The sequence below is a fragment of the Schistocerca americana genome, chromosome 1, assembly GCF_021461395.2.
Source record: "Schistocerca americana isolate TAMUIC-IGC-003095 chromosome 1, iqSchAmer2.1, whole genome shotgun sequence".
NCBI lineage: Eukaryota > Metazoa > Arthropoda > Insecta > Orthoptera > Acrididae > Schistocerca > Schistocerca americana.
In genome coordinates, this window is record NC_060119.1 from 1239043828 (window position 1) to 1239066940 (window position 23113).

Consider the following 23113-nt stretch of genomic DNA (forward strand, 5'->3'; position numbering starts at 1 on the left):
CCCGGATTTATTCCTGTGGGGAAAGCTGAAGGATATTTGCTGTCGTAATCCACCGACAACACCTGACAACATGCGTCCGCGAATTGTCAATGTATGTGCGAACATTACGGAAGGCGAACTACTCGCTGTTGAGAGGAATGTCGTTATACTTATTGCCAAATGCATTGAGGTTGATGGACATAATTTTGAGCATTTATTGCATTAATGTGGTATTTATAGGTAATCACGCTATAACAGCATGCGTTCTCAGGAATGATAAGTTCACAAAGGTACATGTATCACATTGGAACAACCAAACTAAAATGTTCAGACATACCTACGTTCTGTATTTTAATTTAAAAAGCCTACTTGTTACCAACTCTTCGTCTAAAATTGTGAGCCATATGTTTGTGGTTATTACAGTGCCATCTATCACAAAGCGAAAAAAGTGGTCCAACTAAAACATTCATATTTCTTTACGTACTACACGAATATGTAATAAAAATGGGGGTTCCTATTAAAAAAAATCAGTTGATATCCGTTTGACCTATGGCAGCACCATCTAGCGGGCCAACCATAGCGCCATCTGGTTTCCCCCTTCAAGCCAGACAAGTTTCGTTCTTTGTAGTTTTTTCGTTTGATGCTTGTTTCGTGAGATATTTGGCCCGATGACGATCAATGGACCACCCTGTATAGTGCATCAAACGTGATACCGTAAGTAATATACAGTTAGTGTTATAATATGTTATATGAACTTATTAACAACTTTCCAGTGGTTAAGTTTGTCGGTACACTATAGAGCCGTGAAATAGTTCCTTGGCCGGTCTCAAACTAATAAGAACAAGAAAGAGCTTATAAATTTATTTACTCTTGTAGTCCGTGGCCCCGTGCTAGCTTTCTTAGTTTATGCACTTGGCGCAGCTTGCCTCTCAGATCTCTTGACTGTAATTGCATGGTACAGTTGTCACTGATAAACGCATGCGCAGTGTACTGAAGAGTTTGTTGTTATTGGTTATGAAGTTAGGAGGTAGACGGCGAAACATAGTGCCAGCACATAACGTACTCTCCTCCAGTAGCATCAGCAGTGCCATCAGTATTAACGAACGTATGCGGCGGACGGATAATGGCAAACAGCATCACCCACCATCTTCACCTACATTTGTACTCCGATAGCCACTAAACGGTGTGTGGCAGAGGAAGGCTTTTCGCGGATGATGCTGTAGTATACAGAGAAGTTGCAGCATTAGAAAATTGTAGCGAAATGCAGGAAGATCTGCAGCGGATAGGCACTTGGTGCAGGGAGTGGCAACTGACCCTTAACATAGACAAATGTAATGTATTGCGAATACATAGAAAGAAGGATCCTTTTTTGTATGATTATATGATAGCGGAACAAACACTGGTAGCAGTTACTTCTGTAAAATATCTGGGAGTATGCGTGCGGAACGATTTGAAGTGGAATGATCGTATAAAATTAATTGTTGGTAAGGCGGGTACCAGGCTGAGATTCATTGGGAGAGTCCTTAGAAAATGTAGTCATTCAACAAAGGAGGTGGCTTACAAAACACTCGTTCGACCTATACTTGAGTATTGCTCATCAGTGTGGGATCCGTACCAGATCGGGTTGACGGAGGAGATAGAGAAGATCCAAAGAAGAGTGGCGCGTTTCGTCACAGGGTTATTTGGTAACCGCGATAGCGTTACGGAGATGTGTAACAAACTCAAGTGGCAGACTCTGCAAGAGAGGCGCTCTGCATCGCGGTGTAGCTTGCTCGCCAGGTTTCGAGAGGGTGCGTTTCTGGATGAGGTATCGAATATATTGCTTCCCCCTACTTATACCTCCCAAGGAGATCACGAATGTAAAATTAGAGAGATTCGAGCGTGCACGGAGGCTTTCCGGCAGTCATTGTTCCCGCGAACCATACGCGACTGGAACAGGAAAGGGAGGTAATGACAGTGGCACGTAAAGTGCCCTCCGCCACACACCGTTGGGTGGCTTGCGAAGTATAAATGTAGATGTAGATGTACACGTTAGGCCAGAATCACCCCCCCCCCCCACCCCCTCCCTTACATTCAGTTCACGGATGGTGCACGAGAAGAAATATGATCGGTACTCCACTGTATTCGCCCGAATTTGTCTGCTTTTGCCTTCGTGGGCATCATGGAAGTTACAACTTGGCGAAAGAAATATGCGTCTGGGTTCCTTTTAAAACATGGATCTTCGGATTTTGAGACTAAAACTAAACTCCGCCCGAAACATGCCAAGAAGGCCCAACGGCACCGACCGGCCGCCGTGTCATCCTCAGCACACAGGCGCCACTGGATGCGGAGATGGAGGGGCATGTGGCCAGCACACCGCTCTCCCGGCCGTATGCCAAATTACGAGACCGGAGCCGCTACTTCTCAGTCAAGTAGCTCCTCAGTTTGCCTCACAAGGGCTGAGTGCACCCCGCTCGCCAACAGCGCTCAGCAGACCGGATGGTCACCCGTCCAAATGCTATCACAGCCCGACAGCGCTCAACTTCTGTGGACTGACGGGATCCGGTGCTACCACTGCGCAAGGCCGTTGGCATTTTGAGAGTAACGCTCCATATAATCATTAGTCATATTGACTCTAGTGAAGCATGCCGCTATTCTTGTAATGCATCACGCTGGAGTTCGAGGAGCAACTCGAAGCTCTCGAGTTCAATAAACAATCTGCTCACGAAGCAAGCAGCTCTTCTTTGAACTTTCTATTTCGATAATCTAACCTCTTACGGGACCCGTAAAGACAAGCAGAACTCGACACTTTGTCCAATGAAGGTTTTGTAAACTATCGCCTCTGTCGGTGAAGTACAATCTACAAACGACGTCTTCCGTGCAAAAATTACACTTCTTCAGAATTCTTACGATAAATCCTAGTCTTATTCATATTGGGTTTCATAAGTTCCCGTTGTGCACCGACCGTTTCATGAAGGAAGGACAGCGATCAGTCGTCAACAATCTGAATTTTATTGAAGATAAACTTCAACTATAGAATAAAAATGTTCAAATGTGTGTGAAATCTTATGGGACTTAACTGCTAAGGTCATCAGTCCCTAAGCTTACACACAACTTAACCTAAATTATCCTAAAGACAAACACACCCACCCACGCCCGAGGGAGGACTCGAACTATAGAATAGTCATCATCAGAGCATAAAGCACTTAGTGTGGACACATTGACATAAAGTTCAGGTGCAGGTAGACCATAATTTGAATACAGAAATACATATAGCAGTCATAACAAAAGACAGAACTTGTGGAACCAAAGTTGTCCAAATCTAATATAAAGCGTCTGTATTAGACTCCGACCACTGTTTTACGTTAAGATATCGACCACTTTGGTCCCAATAGCTGTATATTTTGTAATGATTGCAATGTGTATTTCTGTTTTCAAACTGTGGTCTACACGCGCCTGAGCATTACGTCGATGTGACCACATTAGGTGTTTTATGCACTGATGATGACTATTTTGTGGCTGAATTCGATCTGCAGTAAAATTCCGGTTCTTCACGAGTGATCGCTGCCCTTCCTTCCTGGAAATCTCAGTCCAACATCTGCCTTTCTCGGATCTGTTTGAGTGTTCCAGCTTGACAGATATTCCTAGATGTTTGGTGTTTGTGGATGAATGCAGTGATCGACTGCCGATCGTATAGCCAAGCAGTATGGGACCTTTTCGTCTCTTTGCGCGCATTACGTTACAGGTATTTAGCTGGAGGTCGGATGCCAGTCTTTACATCAAAATCCCTCACTCAATATGTCGCTGTGGAGTGGTCTGCAAATTAATCATAGGCACTGCTCCAAAGTACGTTGAAAGGAATTTTACGTCAAAACCACTGCTCTCTTTGCTGGCTAAATACTGATGAAGAAGACGTTGTCACCAATCGGTTTCAAGCCGACTAACTCATTGTCAAGCGCAAGAGCATATAAAGTCTCAGTAACGGGAAAAATGATTGTTATATTCAATTTATTTAGACAGTAGTATTGTGTTCTCTTTCCCTCATTTTATCTCTGAGTGGTAGCTGTGTTTCAATCACGAAGCTAAAAACTCAATCAAGCGCTCTCTATTGACCGAAAACGTCCATTAGTTGTTAGGTGTTGTTCTGGTCTTCAGTCCAAAGACTGTTTTGATACAGTTGTCCACGCTAGTCTACTCTGAGCAAGCCTCTTCATCTCTGAGTCACAAATGCAAGTAACATCCTGTTGAACCTCCTTACTACACTACTGTTTGGAAAAAGTGAAACTTCAAAACTGCAAAACTGAGAGGCGTTATTACAATGAAATTAATTCCACCGATCAGGGACACGACACTACACAAATGATTAGCATTACAGACCTGTATATTCACTGCGACTGTGGACATTCAGTACTGAGTAGCGCCAGCACGTGTTCCAATCAGAGCCACTAGACATCATGGCCTCCCTGCATGTCTGCAGTGGACTGTTCAAGCTGGTGGAGGCTCTGCAATGGTGTGGGGCGTGTGCAGTTGGAGGGATATGGCACCCCTGATACGTCTAGATACGACTCTGACAGGTGACACGTACGTAAGCATCCTGTCTGATCACTTGAATCCATTCATGTCTATTGTGCACTCCGACGGACTTGGGCAATTCCAGCAGGACGATGTGATATCCCACACGTCCAGAATTGCTACAGAGTGGCTCCAGGAGCACTCTTCTGAGTTTAAACACTTCCGTTCGCCACCAAAGTCCCCAAACATGAATATTATTCAGCATATCTCGGACGCCGTGCAACGTGCTGTTCAGAGGAGATCTCCACCCAGTCGCAATCTTAACGGGTTTATGGACAGCCCTGCAGGATTCATAGTGTCCGTTCCCTCCAGCACTACTTTAGACATTAGTCGAGTCCTTGCCATGTCGTGTTGCGGCACTTCTGTGTGCTTGCGTGGCCCATACACGATATTATCAGTTTCTTTGGCTCTTCATTGCAGTTAAGAAAATGGTCACACGGAACCAGCTCGGGACTATAAGGCGGAAGGGTACGATAAAGATGCGGGATGCGTTTTTATGTCAGGAGCTCTATAACAGCGTTACTAACATGAAACTTGTAATTGTCGTGATGAAGCTTCCATCGCCCTATGAGGTTCCTTCATGTTTTGGAAATGCGATCCTTCACCAGACACTTCGGGACGTTCTTACAGTAATCTGCAGTGACTGCATGACCATAGCCTTATTGGCCGACTTCTGCACTCGTGCTCTTTGTGGTGGGGGTTGACATGTTGCACCCATTCTGTGGTTATCTGCTTCATCTTTGGGTCATAACAGTACAACCACGTTTCATCAACAGTGATGATGAAACTTCCTGGCAGATTAAATCTGTGTGCCGGACCGAGACTCGAACTCGGGACCTTTTCCTTTCGCGGGCAAGTGCTCTGCCAACTGAGCTACCCCAGCACGACTCACGCCCCGTCCTCAAAACCTTACTTCTGCCATTACCTTGTCTCCTACCTTCCAAACTTTACAGAAGCTCTCTTGCGAAACTTGCAGAACTAGCACTCCTGAAAGAAAGGATATTGCGGAGACATGGTTTAGCCACAGCCTGGGGGATGTTTCCAGAATGAGATTTTCACTCTGCAGCGGAGTGTGCTCTGATATGAAACTCCCTGGCACACAGTTTTAATGTGCCAGGAAGTTTCATATCAGCGCACACTCCGCTGCAGAGTGAAGATCTCATTCTGGAACAGTGATGATGTTTTGCCACTAAGCACCATCCCCATCCTCATCACATTGCTTCCAATACAGGCAAAGATCGACGCGAGTCTGCGTTTGTTGTGGAGTAACTAGTCGCAGTACCCATCGTGTGCACGCCCTAGAGACATTTGCATATGTTCTTTTAAAACTGTGTGAGTGCTCCCATCTGATATCCATGAATGTGTGCAAGCTGTATCACAGTGAGACTTGAGTCATCACAAATAACGTCATCTGTTGTGTTGATTGTTGTTTCTGTTGTGGCAAAAACAAGTGCACCCCTCCTCTCCCTGCAGCTCTCCATTTTCCCGCCTTTTTTTTTTTTGAAAGCATGATGGCAACAGAAACATGCTAGATGAGATACTGCAGAGTCCCCACAAGCATTCTTCAGATCATCGTAAGTTTTGGTAGCATTTTTATTCAAGCGAACACAAAGCTTTATTGCATAGCGCTGTTCACGAAAATCAGCCGTGCAGATGTTTAGAGCATATCATAGAATACATCCACTCTCAAAGGGTGCCAACACTCAACTTTCGACTCACAGAGCTATCGCTGTGAAATTTGCAGTGATTAGCAATTAGTACGTAATTCAATGGCACATGGGGAGATGGCGCAGGTAAGCACTTAAGGAAAGGAAACGGTTCAGTGACAGTGCTTACTGAAGATCCCTCGAATGTACCTTTACATATGTTTTGGGGTATGTATGGACTTAGGTCCGTATAGGATTTCGTTAGATAGTTTTACGAATTTAAACGTTGTAATTGGTGAGATGCGAGTATCCAGGCTTCGACCAACCAAAATAAAGCAGGTTCATCCCTATGTGTGTGAAGTGCAACCACAGGGGGAATTGTAGATTGTACACTTGCCCAATGGCAGGAGATTATCCTTACGCAGGGCCAATTTAAGGCCCAAGAGACACAAGTCGCTGTTTGGGGCGCCAAGCGCAGAGGGGCCCCATAGGAGCCGTAACTGGAAGATTTCTGTACAGGACGTATCACGGTTTGTAAAGGGCGCTTAGGTGGCCACGCGGAGAGGGCACCAGAGGAACCACAACTGTTAACATCTCTACACAGGGCATATCACAGTTTGTAGTGGACACTTGGTGTGCCGAGTGGAGAAGGCCGCCGTAGTGCAACACTCGTATTTAGTCAGTATCACAGCTAGCCGTGGAAACTGGCACGGCTGAAAGTTTATGACGGAAAGAAGAAGTATGGGAGTGCCAAATGATAAGTCGCTTGTGTGAAAAGATGGTCTCGAACCCGCCCTGTGTTTATTTTCTGGAACTCGTCATACTGCAGCATTCTTAAACACATGAGTGACCAGTATTACAATCCGTTTGACCCTTCACAAAGAAATTTTGACTCTGCCAGTGGAGTGTGCGCTGAGATGAAACTTCCTGGGAGTTTAAAATTGTGTGCCGGACAGAGACGCGAATTCGGGTCCTTTGCCCTACACAGACAAATGCTTTACCAACTGAGTTACCCAAACACTAATCACGAACCCTCCAAACAATTTCACTTCCACCAATAACCCGTCTCCTACCTTTACATTTCACAGAACTTCTCCTGCAAAACTTGCGTGACTACCACTCCTGGAAAAAAAAGGATATTGGGGAGACATGGCTTAGCCACAGAGTGGGGGCATTTCCAGAACTAAAAAGCTCCCGAGTTCGAGTCTCGGTCTGGCACACAGTTTTAATCTGCTAGGAAGTTCCATATCACTGCACACTCTGCTGCAAAGTAAAAATTTCATTCTGGAAATATCCTCCTGGCTGTGGGTGAGCCATGTCTCCGCAATATCATTTCTTCCAAGAGTGCTAGTCGAGCGAGTTTCGCAGGAGACCTGTGAAGTTTGCACAATAGGAGACGACGCACTGGCGGAAGTGAAACTGGGAGGAGGAATCGTGATTCGTACTTAGGTAGCTGAATTGGTAGAGCACTTGCCCGCAAAAGGCAGGAATTCGAGTTTCGATCCGGCGCACAGTTTTAATCTGCCACGGAGTTTCTAGTTTGACCATTTTTTCGAAGGAATTCACGGGACTTTTGCAATTTATATTCTTTTTAGATTTCGTTTTCTAAATTAGAATGTGACATTTACAGCAACTTTCGCTGTAAAACGAGTTCTTCCGAGTCTAAAAGCATCAAACATTACATTTCAGAGGTAAATATTTAGGAAAATTCCCAGTCAAGATTCGATATTTAAATATTTTCAGATTCGTATTCGTTACACCTTCCCTTTTTTCACTCGCCTCTTAACAACACTTAACGCCACCACTCTCTCTAAGCGCCCATCCGCTACTCACAACAAGACAGTTACAGACCTGACACAAATTCAGGATGACAACGTCAGAATAACAGAACCTCACCTGAAGTTATTTAGTGTTGTAACTTCGACCAGGACGGTCGCGGAAGGCGCGGCGGGACCCGCGGAGAGGCCCAGAGGCCCGCGAACAACAACACAACGGGAGAGGACGGACACGACCAACGTAGGACGGAACGAGTACAACAAGATCGAACAACGGAGCCACAAGGAAACAAACACGTCCACTCGTACACAGAACAAGGAAGAAAGCTGTCTAGTGCGAAGCGAGGTGTAAACCGACGTACGCGAGGTTAGAATGGCTGGCTGAGCGAGAGGCAGGCGCTTAAGCACGCTATCGGGGGCGCCGCTATTGTCGGCTGGGACCACGTGTTCCGCTGTGGCGCCCTCACACTTAAAGCGGGCCAGGAGGCGCGCGCCGCCACAGCTTACGGCGCGATGGGCGATGGTGCAGAGACCTCTAGGGGTCTTCGACGTCCATGACGTCTGGCGCGGATTCAAATTCCGCGGCGCGCGGTACCAGATTTAAGGCCGGTTCCCACTAGGGCTGCCGCGCGTCAAAACCGCGCGTCAGCGGCGTGGTTGCCATGGAAATGGCGTCAGCGGCAAGGCGCGGCGGGCTCTGCGTCGCGGTTTGACCGTGTCGAACCGCTTCCGCTGCCGCGTGACGCGCTCCAGGTGCGCGCCGCCAATCACAGAACGCGCTGAGCGTAAAGACCGGTTCCCACTAGGGCTGCCGCGCGTCAAAACGGCGCGTCAGCGGCGTGGTTGCCATGGAAATGGCGTCAGCGGCAAGGCGCGGCGGGCTCTGCGTCGCGGTTTGACCATGTCGAACCGCTTCCGCTGCCGCGTGCCGCGCTCCAGGTGCGCGCCGCCAATCACAGAACGCGCTGAGCGTGACGTCAGGTACGGACTCCCGGGCCACACGAACTTTCGCCGAACCGCTGGCGCGGACGCGGCGGCAGCTATGAAATACTTATCATCCGATTCCAAGGAAACTATTCGGTAGAAAAATTTGATTCTTGGGCATGTTACAGCCTGATATCTTCTCTCGATAAAGGGCCGAATTTCTTTTCGTTATTCGTTGTGGTTACTTGCTGTATCGCATTTACGTAAACCTTTACACGAAATTTTAATGAGTGTGCAGAGGTAAAAACGCATTGCGTGGACTTTGCGTACAGTTCATTTTAGGTAATACATTATTGCGTATGAAATTTAGTCAACATATCGAAATTGCTTTTAAAGCTGAGAGCAGAACGATAGCTATCACCGTTCTCGAGATATTGAATGGTATGTCGGCGGACGGGCTGTGCGGTGACCGCGTGCGGGTCGCTCGCGACACGACCGATACTTCGTCCTGCTCGTTGTAAACCATGTGGTTGTATCAACTGAAAATTTCGTAAATGGTTCAAGAAATCTAAAAGCGTTTTTTTGCAAACGATAACTTGTAAAAAGTCATGTATTTCGTCGCATGATAAATATCCAAAATCTGTTTATCTACCGAGATATGGAAGAAACTACAGTTTTTCAGAGGGGATAGATGATTTTTTTTTTAAACAGCATTTAATAGCGTGTGGAATGAGAAGTTAAACAGAAACTAATTTGCTGGTATGTCATAAGATGTAATTTGCTAAGTATCTACAGCTATTGATTATTTCCTTTGGTAAGTAACAAACGCTTTTTTTCTTTATCGAGTGTACTTTATTGGTTCAAGACGCGTTTCGCCTTTTACTTTAAGGCATTTTCGGTGGAATCTAGAATGATTCAGTTTTGTTTTAAATGCATAACTGATTACTTACAGTGAATCGAGTTTTTGGCGGACATATACGTTTCCCCTCACCTGGTCACATGCTGGAGGTTGAACTAAAACTTAGATTATGGAACATAAGCACATTTTCATGTTCGCTCTTTCTTCTTCCGTCACTAGCTGTAGACATTTTACCGAAAACACTGATTTGAAGTCGTAACTACAGTGTGTTCACCTCGTGCCCCTTCCTGTTTGGTTTGTTTATGTACATGTTGCCAACCTAAAGAATAATATGCTGAAATTGTTTGTTTATTTCTGTTCTCCTTATATCTGTATATGTGTGGGGCTAGCCAGTGATGGTTATCGAAAGTTGAAAGTGAATGCAGTAGTTGTCAGACAGTGGTTGAAAGGTTTGGTGTTCAGCTGATTTCAGTTTTGGTTTAAATGTTTTGTGGAGGAGTGCATGGAAGACTAAATTCACTGCTTACATTAACAGATAAAATACTAGAATAGCGTTTGAACAAATGATTATTATCAGAATACTATCACCCAACCCCTTTGTCCTCACTCTTTGACGCCTCATAATATGTCCTGTCAACTTACCCCTCTTGTAGTCAAAGTTGTGCCGTAATTTCCTCTTCCTTCTCTATTTAATTCCGTACGTCTTCTTTAGTTACACGATCCTCATATCTAATCTTCAGCATTCTTATTGATCACCACGTTTTGAAAGCGTCCATTGTCTTCTCGACAGAACTGTTCATCACCCAAATTCACTTACAAGGCTGCACTCCACACAAATACCTTCGTAAAATAGTACCCAATCATTACAATTTATATTCCATGTGAACAAATTTTCTTTTTCAGAACGCTTTTCTTGCTATTCACAGTCTCCATTTTATATCCTCTCTACTTCTGCCTTCTCAATTACTGCTTCCCTTTCAAGTCATTGAAGTCTTAGAAATGCAGTTTGGTTTCTGTACAAGTTGTAGATAATCTTGTGTCCCAGTGTTTTATCGATGACATCTCAAGAGCTTCAAAGAATGTTTTAATTAAGATTGTCAAAATCTTTCTCTAAACATGCAAATGCTATAAACACAGTTTCGCTGTTCTTCAGTGTGTCTACTTAGTTAAGTGGTAGGATCAGTATTGCCTTGCGTGTTCAGACATCTCACAGGAATCTAACATTGTACTTATGTCAGTTTGTACAACCCCTCCCCCTCTCCTGTCTACATATTCCTTCCACTATCTAGCCTTCTCTTATTTGCTTAGTTCTGGCTTGCCAAATGAGTTCTTGACAGTTGCTTCTCCTTTGAGCAAAGTTTTCTTTGTTCTTTCTCATTTTCATTCCCTTATGTTTTCCAAGTGCAAAATCACGTTGCAATTTTGGACTTTCCGTCAACGTCATGTTTAGACATTTCCATTTTCAATGGCCTACTTTATTTGCTGCCTTTTTATATTTTTCCCTCTTGTCATATTTAATATTTCACGTTTTATCTAACGATTTCTACTGTACCTTCTTCCCGTTCTCATACTCTGCTGCATTCACCACTTCTTCTCTCAAAGATACCCATTCATATTCTAGCGGATTCCTTCCTGTGTTTCAGTCAGTCGTTGCATTACGCTAACTTTAAGATTATCGAAAAACTGTGGGTCTTGACTTATTCAAGTTCCATTTCCTTAATTTGCTACCGTTTACTGTCTCTTTAGTTGTAAACTGCAGCTCGCAACTAATAAAGTATTGTAGGTTTGCGTCTGTACCGGGAAATGTCCTATAATTTAAAATCTGGTTTCGAAAACTTTGTTCCAAATATGTATTATTCTTTCATGATTCTTAAGCAATGTGCTAGATAGTGAACAATGATCAACGGTAGTCATGAAATCTGTTTATGGTGGAATGAGAAAACATGCATAATGGAATATGTGAAAGAGTACATTGTACAGAAAATGAAAAATTGGTACGTCTTCACCCAGCTAGATATAGTTTTTCAAACGCACCGCGCGTTTCAGTGGGTCCTGCCCCGTACCTCAGTGGCTGTCCGTCATTGGCTACCGCTAACGTCTGCCGCTTCCAGATGGGAACGCCAATTCCGCGAGCCGCCGCGTCAACGCGGAAAACGCTTGCCGCTGCCGTTGCCGCACGCCGCGCTGCCGCGCTCTAGTGGGAACCGGCCTTAACGTCAGGTACGGAACCCCGGGCCACACGAACTTTCGCCGAACCGCTGGCGCGGCCGCGGCGGCAGCTATGAAATACTTATCATCCGATTCCAAGGAAACTATTCGGTAGAAAAATTTGATTCTTGGTCATGTTACAGCCTGATATCTTCTCTCGATAAAGGACCGAATTTCTTTTCGTTATTCGTCGTGGTTACTTGCTGTATCGCATTTACGCAAACCTTTACACGAAATTTGAATGAGTGTGCAGAGATAAAAACGCATTGCGTGGACTTTGCGTACAGTTCATTTTAGGTAATACATTATTGCGTATGAAATTTAGTCAACATATCGAAATTGTTTTTAAAGGTGAGATCAGATCGATAGCTATCACCGTTCTCCAGATATTGAATGATATGTTGGCGGACGGGCTGTGCCGTGACCGCGCGCGGGTTGCTCGCGGCGCGACCGGTACTTCGTCCTGCTCGTCGTAAACCATGTGGTTGTATCAACCGCAAATTTCGTAAATGGTTCAAGATATCGAAACGTGTTTTTTTTTGCAAACAATAACTTGTGAAAAGTCATGTAATTCGTCGCATGATAAATATCCTAATCTGTTAATCCAACGAGATATGAAAGTAACTACAGTTTTTCAGAAGGGATAGATGAATTGTTTTAAACAGCATTTAATAGCATGTGGAATGAGAAGTTAAACCGAAACTAATTTACTGGTATGTCATAAAATGTAATTTACTAAATATCTACAGCTATTGATTATTTCCTTTGGTAAGTAACAAACTTTTTTTTCTTTATCCAGTGAACTTTACTGATTCAACGCGCGTTTTGCCTTTTACTTTAAGGCATCTTCGGTGGAATCTAGAATGATTCAGTTTTGTTTTGATATGTGATACTTGCAGATTATAAAACAGTTCACATCTTTTTTTACGTGAATGACTGATTACTTACAGTGAATCGAGTTTTTGGCGGACATATACGTTTCGCCTCACCTGGTCACATGCTGGAGGTTGAACTAAAACTTAGATTATGGAACATAAGCACATTTTCATGTTCGCTCTTTTTTCTTCTGTCACTAGCTGTAGACGTTTTACCGAAAACTCTGATTTGAAGTCGTAACTACAGTGTGTTCACCTCATGTCCCTTCCTGTCTGGTTTGTTTATGTACATGTTGCCAATCTGCAGAATTATATGCTGAAAACTAATGTTTGTTTATTTTTGTTCTCTTTATATCTGTATGTATGTGTGGCTAGCCAGTGATAATTATAGAAAATTGAAAGTAAATCCAGTAGTTTATGTACATGTTGCCAACTTAAAGAATTATATGCTGAAAACTAATGTTTGTTTATTTCTGTCCTCCTTATATCTTTATGTGTGTGTGGCTAACCAGTGATAGTTATAGAAAGTTGAAAGAGAATGCAGTAGTTGTCAGACAGTGGTTGAAAGATTTGGTGTTCAGCTGATTTCAGTTCTGGTTTAAATGTTTCATGGAGAAGTGCATGGAGTAGTAAATTCACTGCTTACATTAATCGATAAAATAGCAGAATAGCATTTCAACAGATGATTATTATCAGAATACTATCACCAAACCCCTTTGTCCTCACTCTTTGACGCCTCATAATATGTCCTGTCAACTTACCCCTCTTGCAGTCAAAGTTGTGCCGTAATTTCCTCTTCCTCTTCCTGCTCTAATTCCGTTCCTCTTCTTTAGTTACACGATCCTAATATCTAATCTTCAGCATTCTTATTGATCACCACGTTTTGAAAGCGCCCATTGTCTTCTTGACAGAACTGTTCATAGCCCACGTTTCACTTACATACAAGGCTGCACTCCGCACAAATACCTTTGTAAATTTGTACCCAATCATTAGAATTTATATTCGATGTGAACAAAGTTTCTTTTTCAGAACGCTTTTGTTGCTATTCACAGTCTTCATTTTATATCCTCTCTACTTCTGCCTTCTCAATTACTGCTTCCCTTGCAAGTCATTAAAGTTTGGTTTCTGTACAAGTTGTAGATAATCTTGTGGCCCTATGTTTTAGAGCTTCAAAGAATGTTTCAATTAAGATTGTCAAAATCTTTCTATAAACGTGCAAATGCTATAAACACAGTTTCGCAGTTCTTCAGTGTGTCTACTTAACTAAGTGGTAGGACCAGTATTGCCTTGCGTGTTCAGACATTTCACAGGAATCTAACAATGTGCTTATGTTAGTTTGTACAACCCCTCCCCCTCTCCTCTCTACATATTCCTTCCACTTTCTAGCCTTCTCTTGTTTGCTTAGTTCTGGCTTGCCAGATGAGTCCTTGGCAGTTGCTTCTCCTTTGATCAAAGTTTTCTTTGTTCTTTCTCATTTTCATTCCCCTGTTTTCCAAGTGCAAAATCGCGTTGCAATTTTGGACTTTCTGTCAACGTCATGTTTAGACATTTCTATTTCCCATGGCCTACTTTATTTGCTGCATTTTTATATATTTCCCTCGTGTCAAATTTAATATATCACGTTTTATCTAACGATTTCTACTGTACCTTCTTCCCGTTCACATACTCTGCTGCACTCACCACTATTTCTCTCAAAGATATCCATTCGTATTCTAGCGGATTCCTTTCTCTGTTTCAGTCAGTTGTTGCATTACGGTAACTTTAAGATTATCGAAAAACTGTGGGTCTTGACTTATTCAAGTTCCATTTCCTTAATTTGCTACCGTTTACTGTCTCTTTAGTTGTAAACCGCAGCTCGTAATCAATAAATTATTGTAGGTTTGCGTCTGCGCCAGGAAATATCTTATAATTTAAAATCTGGTTTCGAAAACTTTGTTCCAAGTATGTATTATTCTTTCATGATTCTTAAGCAAGGTGCTGGCGATGATTACATTGTGCTCTGTGCTAAATTCTATCAGGTGGCTTCCACTTTCATCCCTTCCCCCAAGCCTTTGTGTTTTTAGTGTTTTCCTGTACCTGCTACCGTATCACACTTTAAATTTTTGTCTCGCTTAACTATCTGAATAATCTCTTTTATCGTACATTGTTTCAATGTGTAAGGAGATAGTGAACAATCATGAACGGTAGTCATGAAATCTGTTTATGTTGAAATGAGAAAACATGATTAATGAAATATGTAAAAGAGTACATTGTACAGAAAATGAAAAATTTGTATGTCTTCACCCAACTTCGTCTTTCCTTCATGTAGGTATAAGATATAGTTATTCAAACACACCGGTCGTTTCGGGGGGTCCCATCCAGTACCTCAGTGGCTGTTCGTCATTGGCTACCGCTAGCGTCTGCCGCTTCCAGATGGGAACGCCAATTCCGCGAGCCGCCGCGTCAAAGCGGAAATGCTTGCCGCTGCCGTTGCCGCACGACGCGCTGCCGCGCTCTAGTGGGAACCGGCCTTTAGAGTAACAATGATAAGCATAAATAAGGATAACTGGATGGAGTTTGAATCCTCTTCCCCAAATGTGAGTCTACTTCCTTAATCACTGCGTCACCTCGCTAGGTCAGACGGCAGAAGTCTTGTCCAAAACGACTGAGCAAACACATCATACGTCACGTATGGGCACAAACATAAATGGTGGGCATTAAAGGGCATAACTGATGTTTCCAGAGGCAAAGAGGGAAACATAAAATTTTGTTGAGTCCAGAAGGTCATAACGAGCTTGGGACATAAATGAGACGATGAGGCTTTAGCCCCACAAAGCGGGCGAGGACCGCGTGCGACAGGCCGTGCGTAGCGACTCACCTCAGCGTAGGGTATGGCTGCGTCGGCGCTGATCGTGGTCACGTTGCCGAAGTAGAACAGCCTGACGGCGTCCGCCACGGCCAGCTTCTCGTCCATGTCCCCCAGACGGAGAATGTTGTCGATGGCACCTTCGAAGTCAGAGTTCAACTCCGCCAGTGTACTATCGGGAATGTAACCTGCAACGGTTAAAAAATGGCTCTAAGCACTGCGGGACTTAACATCCGAGGTCATCAGTCCCCTAGACTTAGAACTACTTAAACCTAACTAACGTAAGGACATCACACACATCCACGCTCGAGGCAGGAGTCGAACCTGCGGACTGAAGCGCCCACAACCGCTCGGCCACACCGGCTGGCCTGCAACGGTTAAAAATTAATCAGTGTCGTCGCCCCTAAGCAAAATGAGTTACAGCTTTAATTTCCTGAACCCAAACCAATTGCACCAACTGCGGAGGTCGCAGCGGATTCTAGATATCTACAAGGCGTCTATCTACACTACTGCCCATTAAAATTGCTACACCACGAAGATGACGTGCTACAGACGTGAAATTTAACCGACAGGAAGAAGATTCTGTGATATGCAAATGATTGGCTGTTCAGAGCATTCACACAAGGTTGGCGCCGGTGGCGACACCTACAACGTGCTGACATGAGGAAAGTTTCCAACCGATTTCTCATACACAAACAGCAGTTGACTGGCGTTGCCTAGTGGGACGTTGTTGTGATGCCTCGTGTAAGGAGGAAACATACCTACCATCACGTTTCCGACTTTGATAAAAGTCGGATTGTAGCCTATCGCGATTGCGGTTTATCGTATCGCGACATTGCTGCTCGCGTTGGTCGAGATCCAATGACTGTTAGCAGAATATGGAGTCGGTGGGTTCAGGAAGGTAATACGGAACGCCGTGCTGGATTCCAACGGCCTCGTATCACTACCAGTCGAGATGACAGGCATCTTATCCGCATGGCTGTAACAGGTCGTGCAGCCACATCTCGATCCCTGAGTCAACAGATGGGGACGTTTGCAAGACAACAACCATCAGCACGAACACTTCGACGACGTTTGCAGCAGCATGGACTATCAGCTCGGAGACCATGGCTGCGGTTACCCTAGACGCTGCATCGCAGACAAGAGCGCCTGCGATCGTGTACTCGACGACGAACCTGGGTGCACGAATGGCAAAACGTCATTTTTTCGGATGAATTCAGGTTCTGTTTACAGCATCATGATGGTCGCATCCGTGTTTGGTGACATCGCCGTGAACGCACATTGGAAGCGTGTATTCATCATCGCCATACTGGCGTATCACCCGGCGTGATGGTATGGGGTGCCATTGGTTACACGTCTCGGTCACCTCTTGTTCGCATTGACGGCACTTTGAACAGTGGACAATACATTTCAGATGTGTTACGACCCGTGGCTCTACCCTACATTCGATCCCTGCGAAACCCTACACTTCAGAGGGATAATGCACGACTGCATGTTGCAGGTCCTGTACGGGCCTTTCTGGATACAGAAAATGTTCGACTGCTGCCCTGGCCTGCACATTCTCCAGATCTCTCACCAACTGAAAACTTCTGGTCAACCTGTACACGCCATCCAAGCTCAGTTTGACTCAATGCCCAGGCGAATCAAGGCCGTTACTATGGCTAGAGGTTGTTGTTCTGGGCATTGATTTCTCAGGATCTATGCACCTAAATCGCGTGAAAATGTAATCACATGTCAGTTGTAGTATAGTATATTTGTCCAATGAATACCCGTTTTTATCATCTGCATTTCTTCTCGGTGTAGCAATTTTAATGGCCAGTAGTGTATTTGCTCTAACATTAAAAGAAGTAGAGGCAGATAGGGACATATGATCTTGCTTTGTGGTCCCTTCAAGCTCACAATCCATTCATCCCATTCAGAGGCAGATAGTGTACATAAGAACGGAGGACCTATTCTAGTTTACACCGAACGAAAGGCTTCAAACATTGGATCGCAGAGCCATTCGCTACCGCCTCTGAGTTTTGGACGTGTATTACAAGACTTTCATTTCATACCTAGCAGAATTACCTACCTGAATGTAAAAATGGAACTCACCAACAAATGTGGATTGACTTCATTTGAAGACTAATTTCTGCGTAAATAAAAGTATGTACAATGACGTTATGCTCTTAAAACTAAGTACTCAGTTTTTCTAGGCGTCATGGGCAGTTATTTTTTGTAGGTTTTGGCATCTTCCGAATTATTTACAGTAAAATAGGTACCAAATGAAAGACGTATGTGCGAAAGTGTTGTCAGAACATTGTAAACAAAGGATAATTTCAAAGTACTAAAGATTAAAGTCCGGTCTCCAAAACTGACATACGGCCAGGTGAGTGGTGTCCTGACCATATGCCACTCTGTATCCGCATCCAGCGACGCCTGTGGCTTGAGAAATACACGCCGGTCGATCGCTACCGTTGGGGCTTCAAGGCCTGTTCTGGAGGAGTTTTAGTTTAGTTTTAAGGATTAAAGTCACCATACTGATAATGAGGCCCTTGTGAAGGCGAAAATTGTGGACACGCGGGTATCAATGAAACACTAACATCGCAGGGTAGTGTAATATTTTAACATTACGGAAACCTCATATAATTCACTGTTCGTGTCTGACAGTCGCTTTGATACCTTCGAGATTTCTTATTATTGTGCCGTGGTGACGGGCAAACTACTTGGAACATCCTTCACCTTCTGAGACCCAGTTTATCTATGATGCGATTTTTGCGTAAAACAGTACTTTCGTCTTCCATAACAGCCAATAAAATCACTCTCTGAGTTGCATGTTACTGGAACAGCGCGTACAACAAGGAAACAAACCGAATACCTTAGAAGGTGGAGTAACTAGTTGCTGAATTACGTAAGTATCGCAAATCAGTAGGCATATGATGATGTGAAAGACAATGCATACAGAGGATTTGAGTCAAATAAAATGCGAACTGTGCTGATGCAATGTAAATACTGTGGCAAATTAAATCGACATAGTTTCTATATCTGTACCACATACAGTGAACCTAGAATTACTATTCTCTCTGGCGAGAAAATACACAATCTTTTCAGTTATGATCATTTCAGATCATTGGAGAACCCATTGTTAGCAAAAATAAAAGTATGTCTCATAGTAGGCCTACGGTTCACATAATAATGGCTTAGAGCTTAAATCGATCGCTTTTGGATAAATACATGCAAGATTCCTTATCAGGACATCAGAACAGGAAAAGGACTACGTTTCTTTGCCCGTAGAATCTAAAACAAAAATACTACTTGAAAAGGTCACGTTGTACTGTTGCTTCCATCCTTCAGTCCAACAATTTTCGCATGAATATGGGAGTGCTTCTCAAGCCTATCGTATCACATTACAGAATCACGTGTGCTGCAAAAGAGAGAAGGACCATGATTTCTGGTCACTATAGTTACTACATGTAACATCCTTTGTTGTTTTTCCTTTGCGGCTTCGTTAATTACAGCATTTACGTACAGACATCGTGCACCTGTCTTTTGGTTGTTCTTGAGCAAATAATGCATGTACTGTAGTCCATGACAGTGGACATGATACATCCAACAAGAGATGCAAAGCTTTTTGTTCTTTTCCGATGGGATTCCTCTCTAAGAATATGCGAAAACCATTCAACCCTCACAATATCAACATATTTTTCATGACGTGAAGTACCAAGGGGTGGGGTGGCGGAGGGGGGGGGGGGGTAAGTACTTTTTGCTCACCATACAAAAATTTTATAAACAAATTTCTTTAATTTTTGAAGACCTTTTTTAACAACATATTGTATAAAGAGCTACTGATGTAAAATGGAGGTCTAGAAACTAAATTTCTTTCAGCAATCTCTACACAAACGCATATATTGTATTTTTCGCTCTTTTATCTTTTAATTTTATTTAGCCTTATTTTCTCGAGCAATTCTCTTTATGGTAGGAAAATTCGTTACAGCGTTGTTGAAGAACACTTCATCGTTATTCAAAATATTATAGATATTTTAGGTTAACTACAACAGTTTACATTGAAGCGTTTCTGGGATCACTTATTCATCGCTTTCTTCGGAAACGTCTTCAATCTAGGAACATAATAACAGTTTTCTTCCTGAGTTTACTGCATGTGTATATCTTACAGTTGTTACAGATCATTCTTCTTTTCTTCACTTTATTATACTTCACTGCTTTTGATTGGCTTTCAAGAGAACACAAATGACATCTTTCCCTTCCTCCTTCATCTTCCTTTGCAGCGAACTTCTGCTTGATGTTCCGAGAATATCTCCCATGGCAGAAACCACACTCTTCTGAAGTTCTCTGATATTCGTGGCCTTTTCTCCAATGCATAGTTCCCTGAGCTGTAGTCCCAATTCTTGAAGAAAGACATCACTTATCACATTTTGCCTTATTCCACTGTTGGAGTTTGAGGAGAAACAATGCATAACCACTTAACGCTGCTATGTGCATAAGAGTGTAGAAAACAGCAGCCACCTTTTTGTAGCACTCTTAGTTGGAAACTTCCTCACCATTTGATCGATTGAGTCAACGTCGCGTCTCGTCTCATTATAATGTAAATTTATGACTGTTTTCTTCTTACTGTCAGTAGGTATACCAGTTTCAGCGTCATAATGTTGAGTTGATAGTAACAGAAGATTTTTTTGTATTTTTCACAGGGCCTGTACAAAATAATTGTGACTGGGATGTTTTCAGTAGTAGAATCGCTGAAAGCAAATTTCTCGAATGTAATTCTCTTCTTGAGATGTCTTTCAGTTCTTGGGGTATATGCTTCATATTAGCTTCTAATGATTCCAGGTGAAAAACAGTCTCCATAAATCTCTGGCCAAATCAACTGAAGTGTAATATCTGTCTGTGGTGATATTTCTCCCTGAATTATAAATAGGAACACCAAGTGTTTCACTGCAGTTGCAGCTGGATTTGATTGTTGTCGACTATCGTTTTTCTTCCCTGGATACGGCACCATATCTGGTGTTAGAGTCTGTGACCATTCTTGCACGTGTACCGTACTTCCCAGGTTTTTTCTTCATGAAGATTTTGAAGGTACCCCTGCCACGGAACAATGACAACATTTCATCAATAACAATGTTCATCCCAGCAGAATAATATGTTGACAGTAAATTATTCATTTTATCAAATACTTCTCGTATTGCATCAGACTTGTCATGTTCTCCGCGCTCATTTCATGTCTTTCTGTCATCAAATCTTACTACTTTAGTAAGCTGGCGGAATCTAGCTCTACTCATACTAGCAGTATAAACAAACCTAGCCTACCTGAAGTCTGGAGACCATAAATCGGGAATAGATGACTTGCTATCGCCCTCCTTCCCCGTAACAGTAGGTAACTCTATATATGCCATGAATTTAAGTCTGTCGGTTCTGTGTGAATTCTGTATCAATACTTCTTTATTGGTAGGCTTTATTATGATGTTAACAATTTCTGGAGAAAGGATCTATTCGAATGATTCCCTTAATTTTCCTACTTTACCTTCATTTCTTATGCCTTCTCGCTCTATCACTGTGTTCTGAGCTACTCGCCTTATGATACGGGGACGTTTGGGCGTAAAAACTTTTCCGGTGGTTGTGAAATACTTCTGACTGACCTCACCAGCTGCGTCATCATCCGCTGCAGGTGCCCAGAGTTCGTCTTCAGAGTCTATTTGTACACCATCACTGTCCACATCCTCGCGCGCAACACATTCCTCTCCAGTTTCACTCACCATTTCATCACTATCACCAAATTCAATTTCAGAGACTGTAGGTTCTTGTAAAACGCCTAATAGCTCTCTCTCAGTAAGACAGAGACGGTCAAATTCGTTTTTGAGATCACTGTTGCTACCCGCACAGAGAAATTCAATGCCCAGACGGTCTACGATGACGAAATATTGTAATTTATGGAATAAGACACTCGTTGTCAAGTCGCGTCTACGACGGAGGTAGACTTTATGACAACCGCCATTAGCCTTAAACTAAGGGATTAACTTTAGCTGAAAAAATTTATATATTTATACACATCAAAAAAAGGATTTGCATCACCCCGGTTCCTTGAGTTCCGGAACCTGTACAGAAAATTGGAATAGAGATCAACATAAACATTATTTCCGCCCTTTTTATTGCTCATCAAAACCACACATTGCATGTTGTACCACCATACGGCGAGACCTTCAGAGGTGGTGGTCCAGATTGCTGTGCACACCGGTACATCTAATACACAGTAGCACACCCTTTTGCTCTGATGCACGCCTGTATTCGTCGTGGCATACTATCCACAGGTTCATCAAGGCACTGTTCGTCCAGATTGTTCCACTCCTCAACGGCGATTCGGTGTAGATCGCTCAGAGTGGTTGGTCGTCCATAAACAGTCCTTTTCAATCTGTCCAGGCATGTTCATTGGGGTTCATGTCTGGAGAACATGCTAACCACTCAAGTCGAGCGGTGCCGTTATCCTGAAAGAAGTCATTCACAAGATGTGCACAATGGGGGGAGCGAATTGTCGTCCATGAAGACGAATGCCTCGCCAATATGCTGCGATATGGTCGGAGGATGGCACTCACGTATCGTATTGCCGTTACAGCGTATTCCATGACCTCCAGCGGCTTACGTCGGCCCCACATAATGCCACCCCAAAACAGCAGGGAACCTCCACCTTGCTTCACTCGCTGGACAGTGTGTCTAAAGCGTTCAGCCTGACCAGGTTGCCTCCAAACACGTCTCCGACAATCGTCCGGTTGAAGGCCTATGCGAAACTCATCGGTGAAGAGAACGTGATGCCAATTCTGAGCGGTCCATTGGGCATGTTGTTGGGTCCATCTGTATCGCGCTGCATGGTGTCGTGGTTGCAAAGATGGATCTCGCCATGGACGTTGGGAATGAAGTTGCGCATCTTGCAGCCTATTGTGCACAGTTTGACTAGTAACTCGACGCCCTGTGGCTGCACGAAACGCATTATTCATCATGGTGGCGTTTCTGTCAGGATTCCTCCGAGCCACAATCCGCAGGTAGCTGTCATCCACTGCAGTAGTAAGTAGCCCTTGGGCGGACTGAGCGAGGCATGTCATCGACAGTCCCTGTCTCTCTGTATCTCCTCTACGTCCGAAGAACATCGCTTTGGTTCACTCCGAGGCGCCTGGCCACTCCCCTTGTTGAGAGAGCTTTCTGGCACAAAGAAACAATGCGGAAGCGATCGAACCGCGGTATTGACCGGCTAGGCATGGTTGAACTACAGACAACACGAGTCGTGTAACTCCTTCCTGGTGGAATGACTGGAACTGATCGGCTGTCAGGCCCCTCCCTCTAATAGGCGCTGCTCATGCATGGTTGTTTACATCTTTGGACGGGTTTAGTGACATCTCTGAACAGTCAAATGGGCTGTGTCTGTGATACAATATGCACAGTCAACTTCTGTCTTCAGAAGTTCTGCCAAT

At 43.7% G+C, this 23113-nt stretch overlaps 1 protein-coding gene across 1 annotated transcript in view; it reads right to left on the reverse strand.

Moving 5' to 3' along the window:
• Positions 1 to 843: 843 nt before the first annotated feature.
• Positions 844 to 23113, reverse strand: part of LOC124598501 (juvenile hormone esterase-like) — a 73811-nt gene continuing 51541 nt past the window's right edge. The window contains exons 8-9 of the mRNA XM_047136005.1: positions 15675 to 15850; positions 844 to 921 (exon numbers count right to left, since the gene is read on the reverse strand). Of these exons, the coding sequence (XP_046991961.1) occupies positions 844 to 921; positions 15675 to 15850 (254 nt within the window). The remainder of the gene's footprint in view (positions 922 to 15674; positions 15851 to 23113) is intronic.